Source organism: Dryas octopetala, chromosome 6 (genome assembly GCF_963921425.1).
Source record: "Dryas octopetala chromosome 6, drDryOcto1.1, whole genome shotgun sequence".
Lineage (NCBI taxonomy): Eukaryota > Viridiplantae > Streptophyta > Magnoliopsida > Rosales > Rosaceae > Dryas > Dryas octopetala.
In genome coordinates, this window is record NC_141371.1 from 5161767 (window position 1) to 5176082 (window position 14316).

At 34.8% G+C, this 14316-nt stretch overlaps 1 protein-coding gene across 1 annotated transcript; it reads right to left on the reverse strand.

Moving 5' to 3' along the window:
- Nucleotides 1-10345: 10345 nt before the first annotated feature.
- On the reverse strand, nucleotides 10346-12803 carry LOC147281485 (transcription factor DIVARICATA-like). Its single transcript, XM_086247377.1, has 2 exons — nucleotides 11740-12803; nucleotides 10346-11337 (listed from the first exon to the last, which is right to left on the reverse strand). Exons 1-2 carry the CDS (start codon nucleotides 12162-12164, stop codon nucleotides 10842-10844), a joined length of 921 nt encoding a protein of 306 aa, XP_086103503.1. The 5' UTR covers nucleotides 12165-12803; the 3' UTR covers nucleotides 10346-10841.
- Between the last annotated feature and the right edge of the window lie 1513 nt (nucleotides 12804-14316).

The window sequence follows — 14316 nt, forward strand, 5'->3', positions numbered from 1 at the left end:
TTCTAAATAAAGTCTTTTGATCATTGTCTTATCAAATAAATATGTCATTATTTATGTATTTTTTGAGGGTATAGGATACGGGTTAACCTCATACCTTCCTAGAATATAGAATGAGATTTGTGCATATTATGTTTTAACTCTGAGATTTTAGGCGCATAGTTAAAACCTAATATAAAACCAACAAACCAGGACTTAACAAAGAAGTAAAAATGTACTGCCGAACAATCGAAAATGGCCGTCGACCACTCGACTCGTGGTACGTGTGAAAAAAATAAAAATAATGGACCAATATTGTATAACATAAAATGGTTACAATATTATTGGACTTTAGTTAGAATTTAAAAATTCATAAGACTTTATTTAGTATATTATAAAATTAAATGGCCTAAATATAATTCTTCCTAGTATTAATTGCATATTCACATCATAGTCACAGAAATACATATATGTGGCACGTGTTATCATTTTTGCTTCTTCTGGGAAAGCACGTTTTGACATCAGCAACAGTTAACTTCATGACTAGGAAAGCTTTTCCTGTAATTTCTAGGAAATAATGTACCATATGACCACTCCACTAGTCCACTACGCCCAATTCCTTTGACCCAAATGAATGTAATCTCGTGTTAAACAATAAACATGAAAATAGTATTTGGTTACTTCATTTGCCTTCAATAGTTTTTTTAACAATCTCAGTTTTGTCCTGTTTTGGAAAAAAAAAAAAAATCAACACTTTTTAACCCATGAAAGAAAGACGTACAAAAGGAAAAGTACAACTACTACCGGTTAAAAAGACTCCTTGCTCTGTTCTTAACATGGACTCCTTGCCCTGTTCTTACTTCTTAACATGGATACAACTTGATGTACTCTCAAAAGGGGTAAATGGAAATTTAAAAATTTTTAGGTTTTGAATAAAAAAATAGGAAGGGCAAGAGCCAATTTTTTTTTATAAATGCGGGATAAAATACTCTACTATCTATAAGTCCTCCCAAATGAAAAAGACAAAAGAACTGTTTAAGAATGCAGAGTTATTCGTTAAACGTTTTTACAAGGTCATGTGTTTGGCTCTTAAAAATTGATTAATTCATGGTGATGGTCATCTATATAATTTTATATATTATTTAATATCTAGTGCTCCCGGACATATCTAATCAAAATCTAATTAAGTGACACAACATGTCTACTTTTGATGGATAAGAGTTTTGAAGGTAACGATAACTGAGAATGTAATCTGGTACCTGCTGCCATTTGGGTTTTGACTAATTAAGAAATTAATTAATCACAAGTACTTTTTCTCCACCATTGATGGAACATCTTAAAGCAGGTTCCGGTGGCCAACAAAATAATACCAAACGAACCAGTCATATATGCATGCATAGCATAATAGCAAGCTCAATTAAGGACATGTATATATGGCTGAATGTCATTGGCTATATGCTAGTTATATCTTTGTTGCCTGGACTAATTTGATGGATATGACATTGACAATAGTCCTATGCCTAGTCAAACCCACCTGTCTTTAGCTCATTAGATCCTATTCCTAACTAATAAAACCAGAAGAAAACAATGGAGGCCGGCCTACTCCTTAGGATGACATGAAGATATTACAGATTTGAGCATGATAGCTAAACAGTTGACCCATATTCTGACATTCATGAATCTGAGCAGGAAGTGTTTTTAACCATGGATTTTGGGTAGGGCCAGTTATTTTTGGCCACCCAATCCCATCACGTATGCTATCTAATGAAATTACAATAACACCCACTAACCTCACTTAATTAGGTGCATAATTAGCTATTGACAACATAGCAAAATTTCTTAATGTAATTATTGGGTATCTCAATTGAAATGACAATAGATTTATTCACAATCCATTTAAATTCGATCTCTTCTTTCCTAACTAGAAAAAAAAAAATATTCTTGATTGTTTGTTCAATATTTACTAATCATATTATTATTTATATCTCTTACACCACATGTTTTCGAAATATGTTTGTGTACAATGTACATTATCAATTGTGAATGTGTATATATATATGAGTTTCAAATGAACTCTACACACAATAACAATTCATGTGAGCTGATTGTCGAGCAAAACTGATCCTTTTACAAAATATGTAGCTAGAAATAAATTTCATCAATATAAAAGATGCGGTCAATAAATATGATGTGAGTCAGTACGAATTATTCATCTTCAAAGTATATAATGAGTAGAAAGAAAGAAGATTATTTATCGAATATAGTCCTTTTCTGTCTTGTACTCTTCAGTCTTCTCATCTCGATCATCAACCTGTAGAGCCAATTGAGAGAGAGAGGATCTAAATCTTTTAAACTTACTAGGTGAGATCGAGAGCTGGCACAAGACGACAAAGGCCAAAGAAAAAAGATCAACAACTTTTCCACAAAATACATGAATGATGGTGTTGCTTAATTGTGCTTTTGACAAGATGCTAACTCCCCACTATTCCTGGTCTTTGGTGCTTCCAACATATTTTGGTAATCACGATTTAATTATTAGAATGCCAATGATTAGTTGCACACTTGCACATTGGTGCATGAACGTAATCATAATTATGTTCTGATCAAAAAGAAATAAAAAACATAAATAATGAGAATATACTGTAGCGTTGATACTAGTCCGCATGATCAATTATTTATAAGGGAAATAGTTAGCGCCTGTTTAGTGTTTTATTTAAAAACTTTTTTTTTCTTTTTCAAAAAAAAAAAAAAAAAGTTTTAGTAAAAAAAAACGTTTTTGGTAGATCATTTTCAAAATCAATTTTTAGAAAAAAAATTAAAAAACATGCCTTTTACATCATTTTTTTTACACTTTCTTCTTTATTAACTGTAATTATTTTTAAAATTTAAAAAATTAATTTTGAAAACTCACATTTAAAAAATAAAATCTTAATTTTTGAAAAAAAAATAATTTGAGTTGAATATCAAACGGGCCCTTAAGTTCTCTACTCTTTTTGTTTCTACCTGTTCATTTTTGTTTGGTTTTCATTCATAATCGTATATCACAAATTTAAAAAGTGCATTTTTATGATTTGATTTAGCATTAATAATAAAAGTACGTCACTTATCCTATAATAATTCTTAGATTTATAATACATGTTTAAAATAGAAAGTGAAATAAATATAACCACTTTAAAAACAAACAAAGAATCTAGATATATAATAAGTGTGATATCCCGAATTCCACATCGGTAATGTGCTTCAGAGAATTAAGGTACTCAATTAGGCCTAAGAGTTTAAAAGCCAACTTTAACTAACACTTTAGAAAGAGACCTTAGGTCCTTACAATAAGGGTTGAATATATTGTTAAGAAAAATACTTAACTCCTTACATATTAATTTAATTTTTCTTCTTTTAATGACTAATTTTCATTCAAACCAATTTGACACATAGTTCAGATATGACTAATGACATGTAAGAAGCCAAACATTATTTGTTTAGATATAGTTCACGGGCTTATCCTAACCAGCTAAGAAAGAACTTCCCATCACATCATCCACTTCTTACTTTCCACATACAGAGACGAGTATTCTGTACTTTCTCTCCCTCTCTAGCTCGTTTAATTTGCATATTTATTTTTGGTAAATATATGATCAATAACGTTAATTTGCATAGTGAAATTAGGGAAAATATCAGTAAAAGTACTATAACTATACCCATATTTTCAGTTGAAGATCCCGTTTTCACTTTGGTTCAATTAAGGACTATTATTTTTCAAGTGTTTCAATCAAGCATATTCCGTCAACTCCGTCAAAAATTCTGTTAAAATTGATCACGTGACTCGCACGTGACCAATTCATAAGGACGAAAAAGTAATTTCTCCTAAAAAAAATTAAAAAATAAAATTAATGAAGTAAAAAAAAAAACATCAACCGCCACTCCCTGCAACATGCCGACCCGGCCCTCCCCCTTCCCCTACCTAGCCCCGCCCCTCCCCCTCACCACCTAGCCCGACCCTCCCCCTTCCCTCTCCCAGCCCTGCCCCTGCCCCACCACCTAGCTTGTTCCGTCCAAATCGAAGAGAGAGAAAGCGAGAGAGATAGAGAGAGAGAGAGAGAGAAAGTAAAAGATAGAGGCGTCATAGGGATGGGGCGGGGTCGGGGCTGGGTGCGACGGGGCCAGGGCTAGGTAAGGGGCGTGACAGGGATGGGTTGGGAAAGGAGAGAGAGAGAAAGAGAGAGATGAGAGAGGGTCGAGCTAAGTGGTGGTGGGAGGGGCGAGGCTGGGTGGGGGAAAAGGGAGGGCCGGGTCAGCATGGTGCAAGGGTTGGGTGCGAGAAAGAGAGGAGAGGCAGAGAGAGATCGATGAGAGAGAAATAGAGGAAATTCAGAGAGAGATGAGAGAGAAAGTGAGGCAGAGAGAGAAAGTGAGTTTGAGAGAAAGGAAATGGGCGGGGCTGGGCTGATGGGGAAGAAGGATGACCAGTGGAAGGGGAGTCGTCGGTGGAGGGGGAGTCACTGGTGATGGAGGGGGAGTCGACGGTGGTGGCTGGGGAGTGAAGGTGGGTCGGTGGCGGCGGGGGTGAGGTTGGTGTGGTTGGGTTTCAATTCCCAGCTTTTTTTTTTTTTTAATATTTTATAATTATTTTTGAAATGTACAAAAAATACATAAATGCCCCTGTAAACTGGTCACGTGCGAGTCACGTGATCAATTTTAACAGAATTTTTGACGGAGTTGACGGAATATCCTTGATTGAAACACTTGAAAAATAATAGTCCTTAATTGAACCAAAGTGAAAACGCATCCTCAACTGAAAATAGGAGTATATTTAGAGTCGTTTTGTTAACATTTTCCCGTGAAATTAGATTACTCAGCAGTGAGTTAGCACCAAAAAATGAATCATTGATTTGGTAACTAGACAAACTGACCAACCAACATCCCAATTAAATCCAACAATTTAGGTGACTGACAAGCTGGCATGCATGTACACCCACACCCACACACGCATATATATATATATATATATATATATATCCTCTCTCTCTTTCTCTACCTCTCTCTGTATGCTTGTGTTAATTGTATGTATGGTTTTGGCCATGATGATTAGATTAGGTGCAATGTCCCTGGGTTGTGAATGGGGACAACACATACGACAGTAGATGAGTACCCTTCAGTAGTTGGCTAAGTGCCCCATATATATAACCCCCAGTTGGCAAAGCATTATATATAAGTTGGTTCATTCATTCCTATATATATTCGATCATATATGCACCATCGATTCTTGGCAAAATGAAGTGAGAGAAGGGTGCCAAAATATGATGCTTCATGTTTTCCTCGAAAACAAACATAAGCTGGCCCAGAGCAAGCCTGGCACATACTTAGCTAGCTAGATAGGCTTCCTTTCCCAGAGGGTTTGGTTGGTCTAGAATCTAGATGATGCCCACTTGGCCACTATATATGACAACCAACAATAGCTAGGTCAAGGACAACTGTGATATAGATTGTGTGTATTATGTAGTAGAAAAGAAAGAGAGAAGAAAGAAAAAGAAACAAGGTCACAGAACCAATCCATTACATGCATGCATTATCCAACACAATTCCAAAGGCACCAAAAAACAATTACTCCAAGGCCAAATATACTCAATAAGCATACACTACTACTAATCCATGGTGCACGTTGTACCTTTGACTTGTACGTATTGCAGAGTTTGCAGTACATAAATTTTCAGTACTCTGTATTCCACTAGACTCGTATTTCACATGAATTGAATAAGGTGCTTGCAAGGTCCTATCGCTCTTCATTTCAAATTCAAATTAATCAAGAGATAATGACAAACACAAAGACAAAGTACGCAAGCCTACTACCTCGATCATTCATATATAAAATATCTCAAATGGTCAATGTCGATCTCAGTGTGTCTGTGGAAATTAGTGAGTGGTGAAGAGGCGGCTAGACCTAAGACCTTAGACCTCCACCTTTTTTTCTTTTTTTATTTCATGCGTGCTTATATGTCATTTTGATTTTTAAGAGTTGAATGTCTTAGACTTCAGATTTAATATTTAGAATTTATATTGAAAATAATTACATAGAATTATAGGACTACTTAATTTTATACACAAGTACAAGATAACACACCAAAAAAATCAGTACAAGATGCAATTTATGATGTTTTTATCTTCAAATCAGATATTCAATTCTTGGCCAAAAAAAAAATCAGATATTCAATTAATTGTGAAGTGTATATTGTAGATGTCGTGGATCATCACAGGCCAGTAGATGGAACAATCGTACGGTCTTTGTTTGGGCCTCTGGCCCAGTATATGCCACAGAGGAGAGAGCCCATTTAGTGGGTTTTAGACGCAGGCTGTGTTACCATTCTTAAGGGAGAACCGAAATGGGCTTGACAGTAGTCAAGCAACGAGCCCACTTCATGAGGGGAAATGGATCTAAGTGACCTCGAACCTCCAAACTATGGGCTGAACTCTGAAAAAACGAAACTAACGTGAGTTAAAATTTCATGGCTTTATTACACTTGATCCACCTGAACTTTATAGTCAATCTTACTTCACCACCTAAAAAAAAACTTATGTCAGTTTACTACCTGAATTAAAAATTTGTTACAATATACCACCTTTGACTCATTTTGTCTAAACTTTTGTTGAAAAAAAATGTGTTTTGGTCTTTTCAAATTAGTTTCTATTGTGTCAAAACGGTTAAAATGTAAAAAAAAACCTTTTTATTGTAACAATAGGAACTTAAAAAAGATCAAAACACCCTTATTTTTAACAAAAGTTTAGACAAAATGAGTTAGAGGTAGTACATTGCAACAAATTTTTAATTCAGATGATAAACTGACACAATTTTTTTTTTTTTTTTTTTTGTGGTAAAGTGAGATCAACCCCAAAATTCAGGTGGGTAAAATGTAAAAAAGTCAAATTTGATTTTAAACATCTGGGTTTATCTGGTATATATCAATTTTGAAAATACTTTGAAGAAATGTTCGATTAATCCGTAAATCACATTATTTTATAAAAATTTTAAAATTTTAAAATTAAAAAACGTGATAGAAGTTTCAAAAATCTCTTGGATATGAATTTTATATTGTTGTTTATTTTTTATTTAGAAATTATGAATAAAAATATATTTCTTTGATTCAAAGTCATAATTTCTCACATGTAAGGGGTTGACTTGATGCAGAGTCAGAACCAATTTTTAATCATGGAACTAATCTAGGCTGTCTTATAGTTAATTTTTTTTTTCTTTTCGTATAATTAGAAAACATCTTCATTTCTTTAGAAAGAATTCACTTATTAATTGGGAAGTCGAAGTTGGGTCAAATTAGACCTCATATGTCATTCAAAGTCGTTATTGCTCACATAAAATACATGCAAGGGGGTTTACAAACCCATTCAAAGAACTCTTTGACAAATGGGAACAGTAGTGGGCAAATAATTATTTTCCTTATTGATAACACCAACCAACGGCCCATATTTGCATGCAAAAGCCTACAATCAATCTCTAATTTCATCCATCAACTTTGGCTGTTTTGGCTCATTGGCTGTTGAGATGGAAATTTGAACGGCTGCTTCTAGAAACACCAGTTTCTTTTGTTTTTTGGTAAGTAGCATTAATTATAGAGTCTTAGTCGCAATAATTGTGTAGTACCGAAAATGTGGTGTATATATCATTATTCTTTGTTATAGTATTGTTGATACTTCTGTTATACACTTATACTTACTAAATTTGTTTAGCAAATGATGTCATCAAATGATGTTAGCGGTACTAAATTTATTCAAATTCGAGTTCATTCTTAATCTCATTTTTCATTAACAATAAGATACTAATATATATATACTAATACATTATTTCTTTAATTAGTAAATATGATGAGTCTAATATTATTCGATATTGTTTTGTCTGTTTGTTTTGTGTGTGTGTTTCTGTACTAATTAAGGAGCAACTTAATTACTAGGCGACCTTTGACAATGAAGTGCTTATTCTCTACCAAATTCAGTCGTTTAGTATACAAATTTAGGAATTAGGAAAAGCTAGCCTTCATAAAATAGCAGGCATACATGAAGTTTGCACTAAGAAATGGAAGACATGACGAGGAATTGCACCCTCAGTTACATAATTACATTGCCTGCTCAGCTCAAACAGATGCCACCTCACATAATCACTTTTGGTGTGTATTGGTATTTCCCAACAACCACTTTTCCATTAGAAAAATTAACAGTTGATCGATGAAACAAGCTAGCTGGTCACTGTTTTTCAAGTTATATTATTACTATCTTTCCCCATTACAAAAGTATATAAAAACATGTTTCCTTTGTTTGGATGCAGAATGTGAAAGTTATATTTCTTTTTAATTGGTTCTAAAGACATATGAAAGTTCTATTTAATCTCAACCACTTTATAGTTTCTTTCAATTCTTTTTTAGTGATATGAACAAGAGATTATATAAATTCGTAAATATCTGTGGACCAGCCACAATGATGCACCATCAAAGAATATATAAATAACCTCACAAACTACTGATTGAGCTTTCTTTCTCTTTCAATGTAGTAGATTTTCAAAATTATGTGACCGACTCTTTATTAAATATCAGTTAAATTTTAAAGTTTTTGCATCAGTCTAGACGTGGCAACTTACAACTCATATTATGTTTGCCCTTTTACTACTAGGTCACGGGTCACCTGTGTGGTTACCAAATATTAATTTACACATGATCGAGTGAGGAGGCATGCTCAATCCAAAGTTTGAAACCATTGCAGAGTAGAATCAGAACATTTTTATAAAGAAACACTGAAGGAACACAAGAAAGCTAAAAAGTGTGGGTTGTGAGAGACTGGCTGTGGGTGTGTGGACATAAATCAACATAAAAGTTTTAAAATCAAAATTAGAATAAAGTGGGCAAAGTGCTTTCCGATGCAACTTGCAGAAAAGTTTCTTCTTTTAAAAAGAAAGTGGGCAAATTTGTCATTTAATAGGTCGAGTTTCCTGTAGGATTCCTTATATGGGTCATGTTGCCTCCAAGTATTTTGTCTAGTGGGTGGGACCAAAATAATGGGTGCAAACAATATGGTGGGCACTAGGCTTTTCATGAAGTGTTGCAAAAGCAGAAATAATAATGTTAGTGCCAGCAATTAGCAACACCAAGCAACTAAGCAAAGGAGCCAATAAGAATAATAGGAATAGGAATAGGAACAGGGGATTGCATTATCCTTCTTCATTTTTAACTGCCATACCAAAATTTACTTGGTCTTACTCAAGCTCAAAGTTGGTGGAAAGTCCTAACTTTCACAATAAGAAAAGTTATGCACATGTATATAAACGCGTGTGATATTAGTCTGATTAACTACCGAATCATCTTTAATTCAACACTATATGAGTGATTAATAGTTTTGTCTCCATACAAATATGATATGTCTAACTTAACAATCGAAGAATCGCTTCTTGACGATATTCGAGCACCGGTGACATTTATAGTCTCATAAGTTGGCAGTCATAGATCGATCATTCCATCCACATTGCATTTGACTAGCAAGAAGATGCCTTTTGTCATGAAAGTGCTTTCATGTAATAGAAAGTCAAGATGTTTATATTTCTGAGAGAATCCAAAGCCCATGTTGAGGTCCAAACAAAAATGTATAATGCGCCTTGACATATAAAGAGTGATTAGTTAACACAATCATACCTAATAATAGCTAGATATCCCAAAAAATTGCATATATAGGGTCTTTTGGAGATCTAGAATGGGGTTGGAAACAACATAGATCATAGCCTTTTGGAAGTTTCTTCTGGCCGGTATGGTACACTTAAGAATCATTAACCCATGATTCCTTTGGTGATTACATGCAATAAGTAGTGCAAGGAAATCCAAGTCTCTGATACTACCACTGACTATATTGGCTTCTTTTTTTTCGGGGGGGTTGTACGGCTCTTTTAATTTCTTTCTTTTATTGAAAAAGCAATTCAGATGGGAAAAGAGAAATCAGAAGACTACAATTAGTGTTAGATTTGTTGGGTATGATTATATTCAGTGATACATCTTATAGAGGATCTTCTTTCCACTCCTGAATATAATGTTGAATATGAGAACAAAAAGTAGAGTCATCCTCAAGAAGAGAACAAAGAGAAGAGAGGCAGGGCAGAATGAAGCATGAGATGCTCGTATTAGTGGCCTTTGGTCTTAGCTTTGAGTCAAGATTCGATTGTCAAAATGCAATTAATTAATGAGTGCGGTCAGATGCATATAGAAACCCCCATTTTGAATAAAGAATCAGGGCAATGAGATCTAATTAGACTTTGTCATTTGCAGTAATGCAATGGACACTTTAAAGCATACCATGACTTTGGGTTTTTGATTCAAATGCTCCAGTTTATTCTGCATTGAATGTTAACACTGTCCACATAATAAATATTTAAAGTAAATCAAGGACTTGATCTCCTTAGAAGCTGCATGGATTACTTCAAGCAAGTAATGGGAGAGTTGTCCATTTATTGTATGTACTTTTAAGTCACTTTTTGCAGAAAACCACTTAAATAGAAATATTTATAGCACATGCAAACTCAATCTGAAATTACTTTCTCAGTTCTGACCAGTCTCAAACTCCCCAAGCACGCAACCAGAACATCACAAGTGCTAAAGCTCAAGCTTCATGTAAATAAGCTTCCTTTTGTTGGCTCAATACTTCAGAATTTGAATATTAAATCAAAGATGAACTAACTGCTCTCTTTGTAGAGTCTTAAAACTAGGAACTAACTCAAAAGTCCTCATCAACTTGTTCACATAAGACCATGGAGCAATCCAACATCATTGAATTAAGTCTTTGACATTTTGACACCCTCTGGCACTCCAAAACCTCCACTCTGTGCATAGGGTTCACTGATATCGCATCGATTGCATCTGAGAAGGGGCATTGTAATGTCCCAACTGAGATCCATGAAGATTCCCACTGAGAAAATTTTGCTCCTCAAGCTTAGGTCCATATGAAGAAATCCCACAAAATGGTCCCAAGTAAGTGTTCCCATTTGTTGAATTGAAAACCATAGGCTCTCCCTCACTTCCCAATTTCCAGTAAAATTGTTGTTTACTCATGCCAGTTGTCTTTGGATGCTGCTGTGACTGCACCACAGTTGCAGAGTGATCTGGTGAGGGAGGGCTTTTACTATCTGGTGAGGGAGGTTTGTCTGGGAGATTGACGGTTGTGATATCATGAATGCTAGACCTTCTCTTATCTTTGCCTCCAGTGAGTTGCCTGATAAAGTACTTCTGAGCATGACTAGCTACCTGAGTAGGAGTCCTTGAGGTCACATAGTTGCGAGAGATGTTCCTCCAGTCACCTTTACCGTACTTTTTAAGACCCAACAGAAATTGCCTGTAGTACAAATTGTCAAGAGAACACTAGGACGCAAGCCAGAAAGACTTTATAGTAAACCAATTTTTAAACCAATTATAAACTGTTCATCTGCATATAAAATTGTAAGAACTAAACCCACTTTACAAGATCTAACAAACTTCAATTCTCATCACTACGTATCACATTTTACACTAAATATTTCAACTTCTCAGCTCAAAAAGTTGGCTCCACATAGCATTTAATTTTGTTCAACTAAGAATTTAACTAACTTTACCATAATTAAGAACAAGAAAACAAATTTTGAACATGTTTCAAGTACTTGCTTTCAGAACATGTCCCATTGAGACTCACCATTACCGTAGTAAATACTAAGACAAATAAGTATGGTGTTGAAAATTTCAAAAGGCATGTAATTGGTACCTGTGTTCTTCTTCTGTCCATGGCACCCCTTTCTTCCTTTCTTGATCAGACGGCCGAGTTGACGCGCCTCTCTTCCCACCAACAGTGTAATACTGTTTCAACCCATCAAAGCCTTGATTGTTAACCCACTCCAATGTGAAAGAGTTACTAGTATAACCAGGAATTGGGATGAGGCCAGCCTCAATATCAAAAACATCTTCTTCCAATTCCTTGTACTGTTTGATCACATCGCCTACAGTCTTTCCAGGGATCAAAGATGCCACCTTCTGCCATCGATCGGGGGTGTCCTTATCAAAACAAGCAAGAGCATTTTCAAATTGCTTGTTCTCATCTGCAGTCCACTTGGTCCCCTTGCTTTCTTGAAACAACCAATTTGAGTTCTGAAGATAGGAGCCTGGAGAGAGAATTTCAATTCCTCTATACATGGTTTCCAGATAGTTCTCAAACAGTGCAATTGAAACACATAGCAAGTGTGTCAGGGATGAGTAAGCAAATGAGTCTCCTTGTCTCTCTCTCTTTGATAGCTCAAAGAGAGAGAAAACCCAGATAGGAAATGCAGAGAAGTGAAGGTTTTTATGAGCAAAGAGGCATTAATCAAGGAGTAGTAGCATTTGAAAGGAATCTCAGTGCGCTTTTAACACAAGCATCAGTTGAGGAATCTAGAAAGGCCCCAACTTTCCAAAACCCAAGGGGAAAATTCGATAAGCAATTTGAAAATATTAGATCTTGGATTGTCAAAGATAAACCCTAGACCTCCATATCAGATTCAAAGGCACAAAAAAAGGAAAACCCAGATCAAGTTTCAGGAAAACTTGAGCTTGCAGAGTGAGATTTAGCATATGGAAAACAAAACGATTATCAAAACCCAAAAATAAAAAAAGACCCCAATTAAGAAAAGTGGATAAAGGAGAGTGATTTTACATAGCTGAAGAAGCTTTTTTATGGTTTTGTATGTTTGTTTGGTTTGGAGGCTAAAGAAGAAGAAGAGGTGAGAGCGTCAAAGCAGTGAATAGAGGGAGGGTGGGTTAGCTGTGTTGTGTTTGTACTGGCTTGGTTTGTGAGACAGGGATCTATGGAACAGGAACAAGTAGAGGAAGAGAGTGAAAAAGAGAGGGTCAAAGTTGTTGAGTTGTGATTGGTGGGTATGGTGTTTGTGGGCGCAGCCTAGAGAGAGAGAGAGAGAGAGAGATGCCAACCAAAATTTGAGACTTGAAATCGACAGCCTGTGATTCGCTGATTGGTGACAGAATGTGCATGTAGACCATTTGGTAATTGCGTACAAACACCCATCTCTCTTTCTCTATTTCTTTTTTCTTAGAAATAAATACAAACAATACGACCCACCTTTATTTTTGACACGTGTTATTATCCAATCCTATATTATAGTTTTCTATTATAGCAGTTTTAAAAGTTTAAATTTTACTGTTGAGAATTATTAATAGAGTTAATTACACTTACATCTCCCTCTTGAAGTTTATCGTTTTTTTCACATACATCCCTTAAGGTTTTAATAATTATACATACACCTCCTGAGGTTTCAAAACTGTTGTATATAACTCTCGATAATGAGACGAAAATAATAAGAAATTATGCAAAAATACATATTAAGGGGTAAAAATGGCCTAATAAAATTACTGAAGGTATAAGGTCCAATCTTAATACAAATATTTTCTTTTTTGTTTATTTATTTTTTTCTCTTTTAGAGGTTATATGCAATGATTTTAAAACCTGTAAGTGTAATTAACTTTTATTAATAACTCATTAATTAATATAGTATCTATTGTCAACTAATTGTAAGTCATGCGTGAATAAACTCTTCAATATATTTGATATGTCATATATTATAGCACGTAGCAGACGAATAAGTACTAGTCACTAGTTATTATGAAATCCATTGTCAACTAACTGTTGAAAGTTGTGAACTTGTGCGACAATAACTGTCGACAGATTTGCTTTATTGTATGTTATGGCACCGCGTTAAGCATCGCACAAGTAAGTAATTATCAATCATTAGTTAATATGAATTCCATTGCCAATCAACAATAAAAAGTCGTGCTTGAATAACTATATATCGATAGATTTGCTTTGTCATATGTTATGGTACATGTTTAATTAACTGTCACATTATCACATATGCACAAGTCTTACTCGTCAGCCTCGTCGTCACATGAGTAAGCACGAATGAGCTAAGGGTCGTGTCAGTCTTAGGTCTTAATTGTCTAGGCTAGCACAACTGCACGAGCATGACACCCGATAAATGATCTAAAGTGAGCAAGAATGTGTCCAACTTAAATGATCAAGACGAGTACGGCACAACCCTTTTGACAGCTCTAAACATGATACATTTACATGTGTCGTGCTCGTGTTATCATGTTTCTTACTCGTGACATACTATGCCCGTTTTAATCTCTTGTGTTTGTACATGTTCAGTCTATTTGACACATCTAAATCTATCACTAGAAGATGATAGATAGAGTACTCCAAATGAATTCATCATTTATGGGTGTTAAAGGAAAAATAAGTAACTTGTATATTTTGAAAATTTTCTAATCCTTTGTTTTTTTTATATGGTTATAA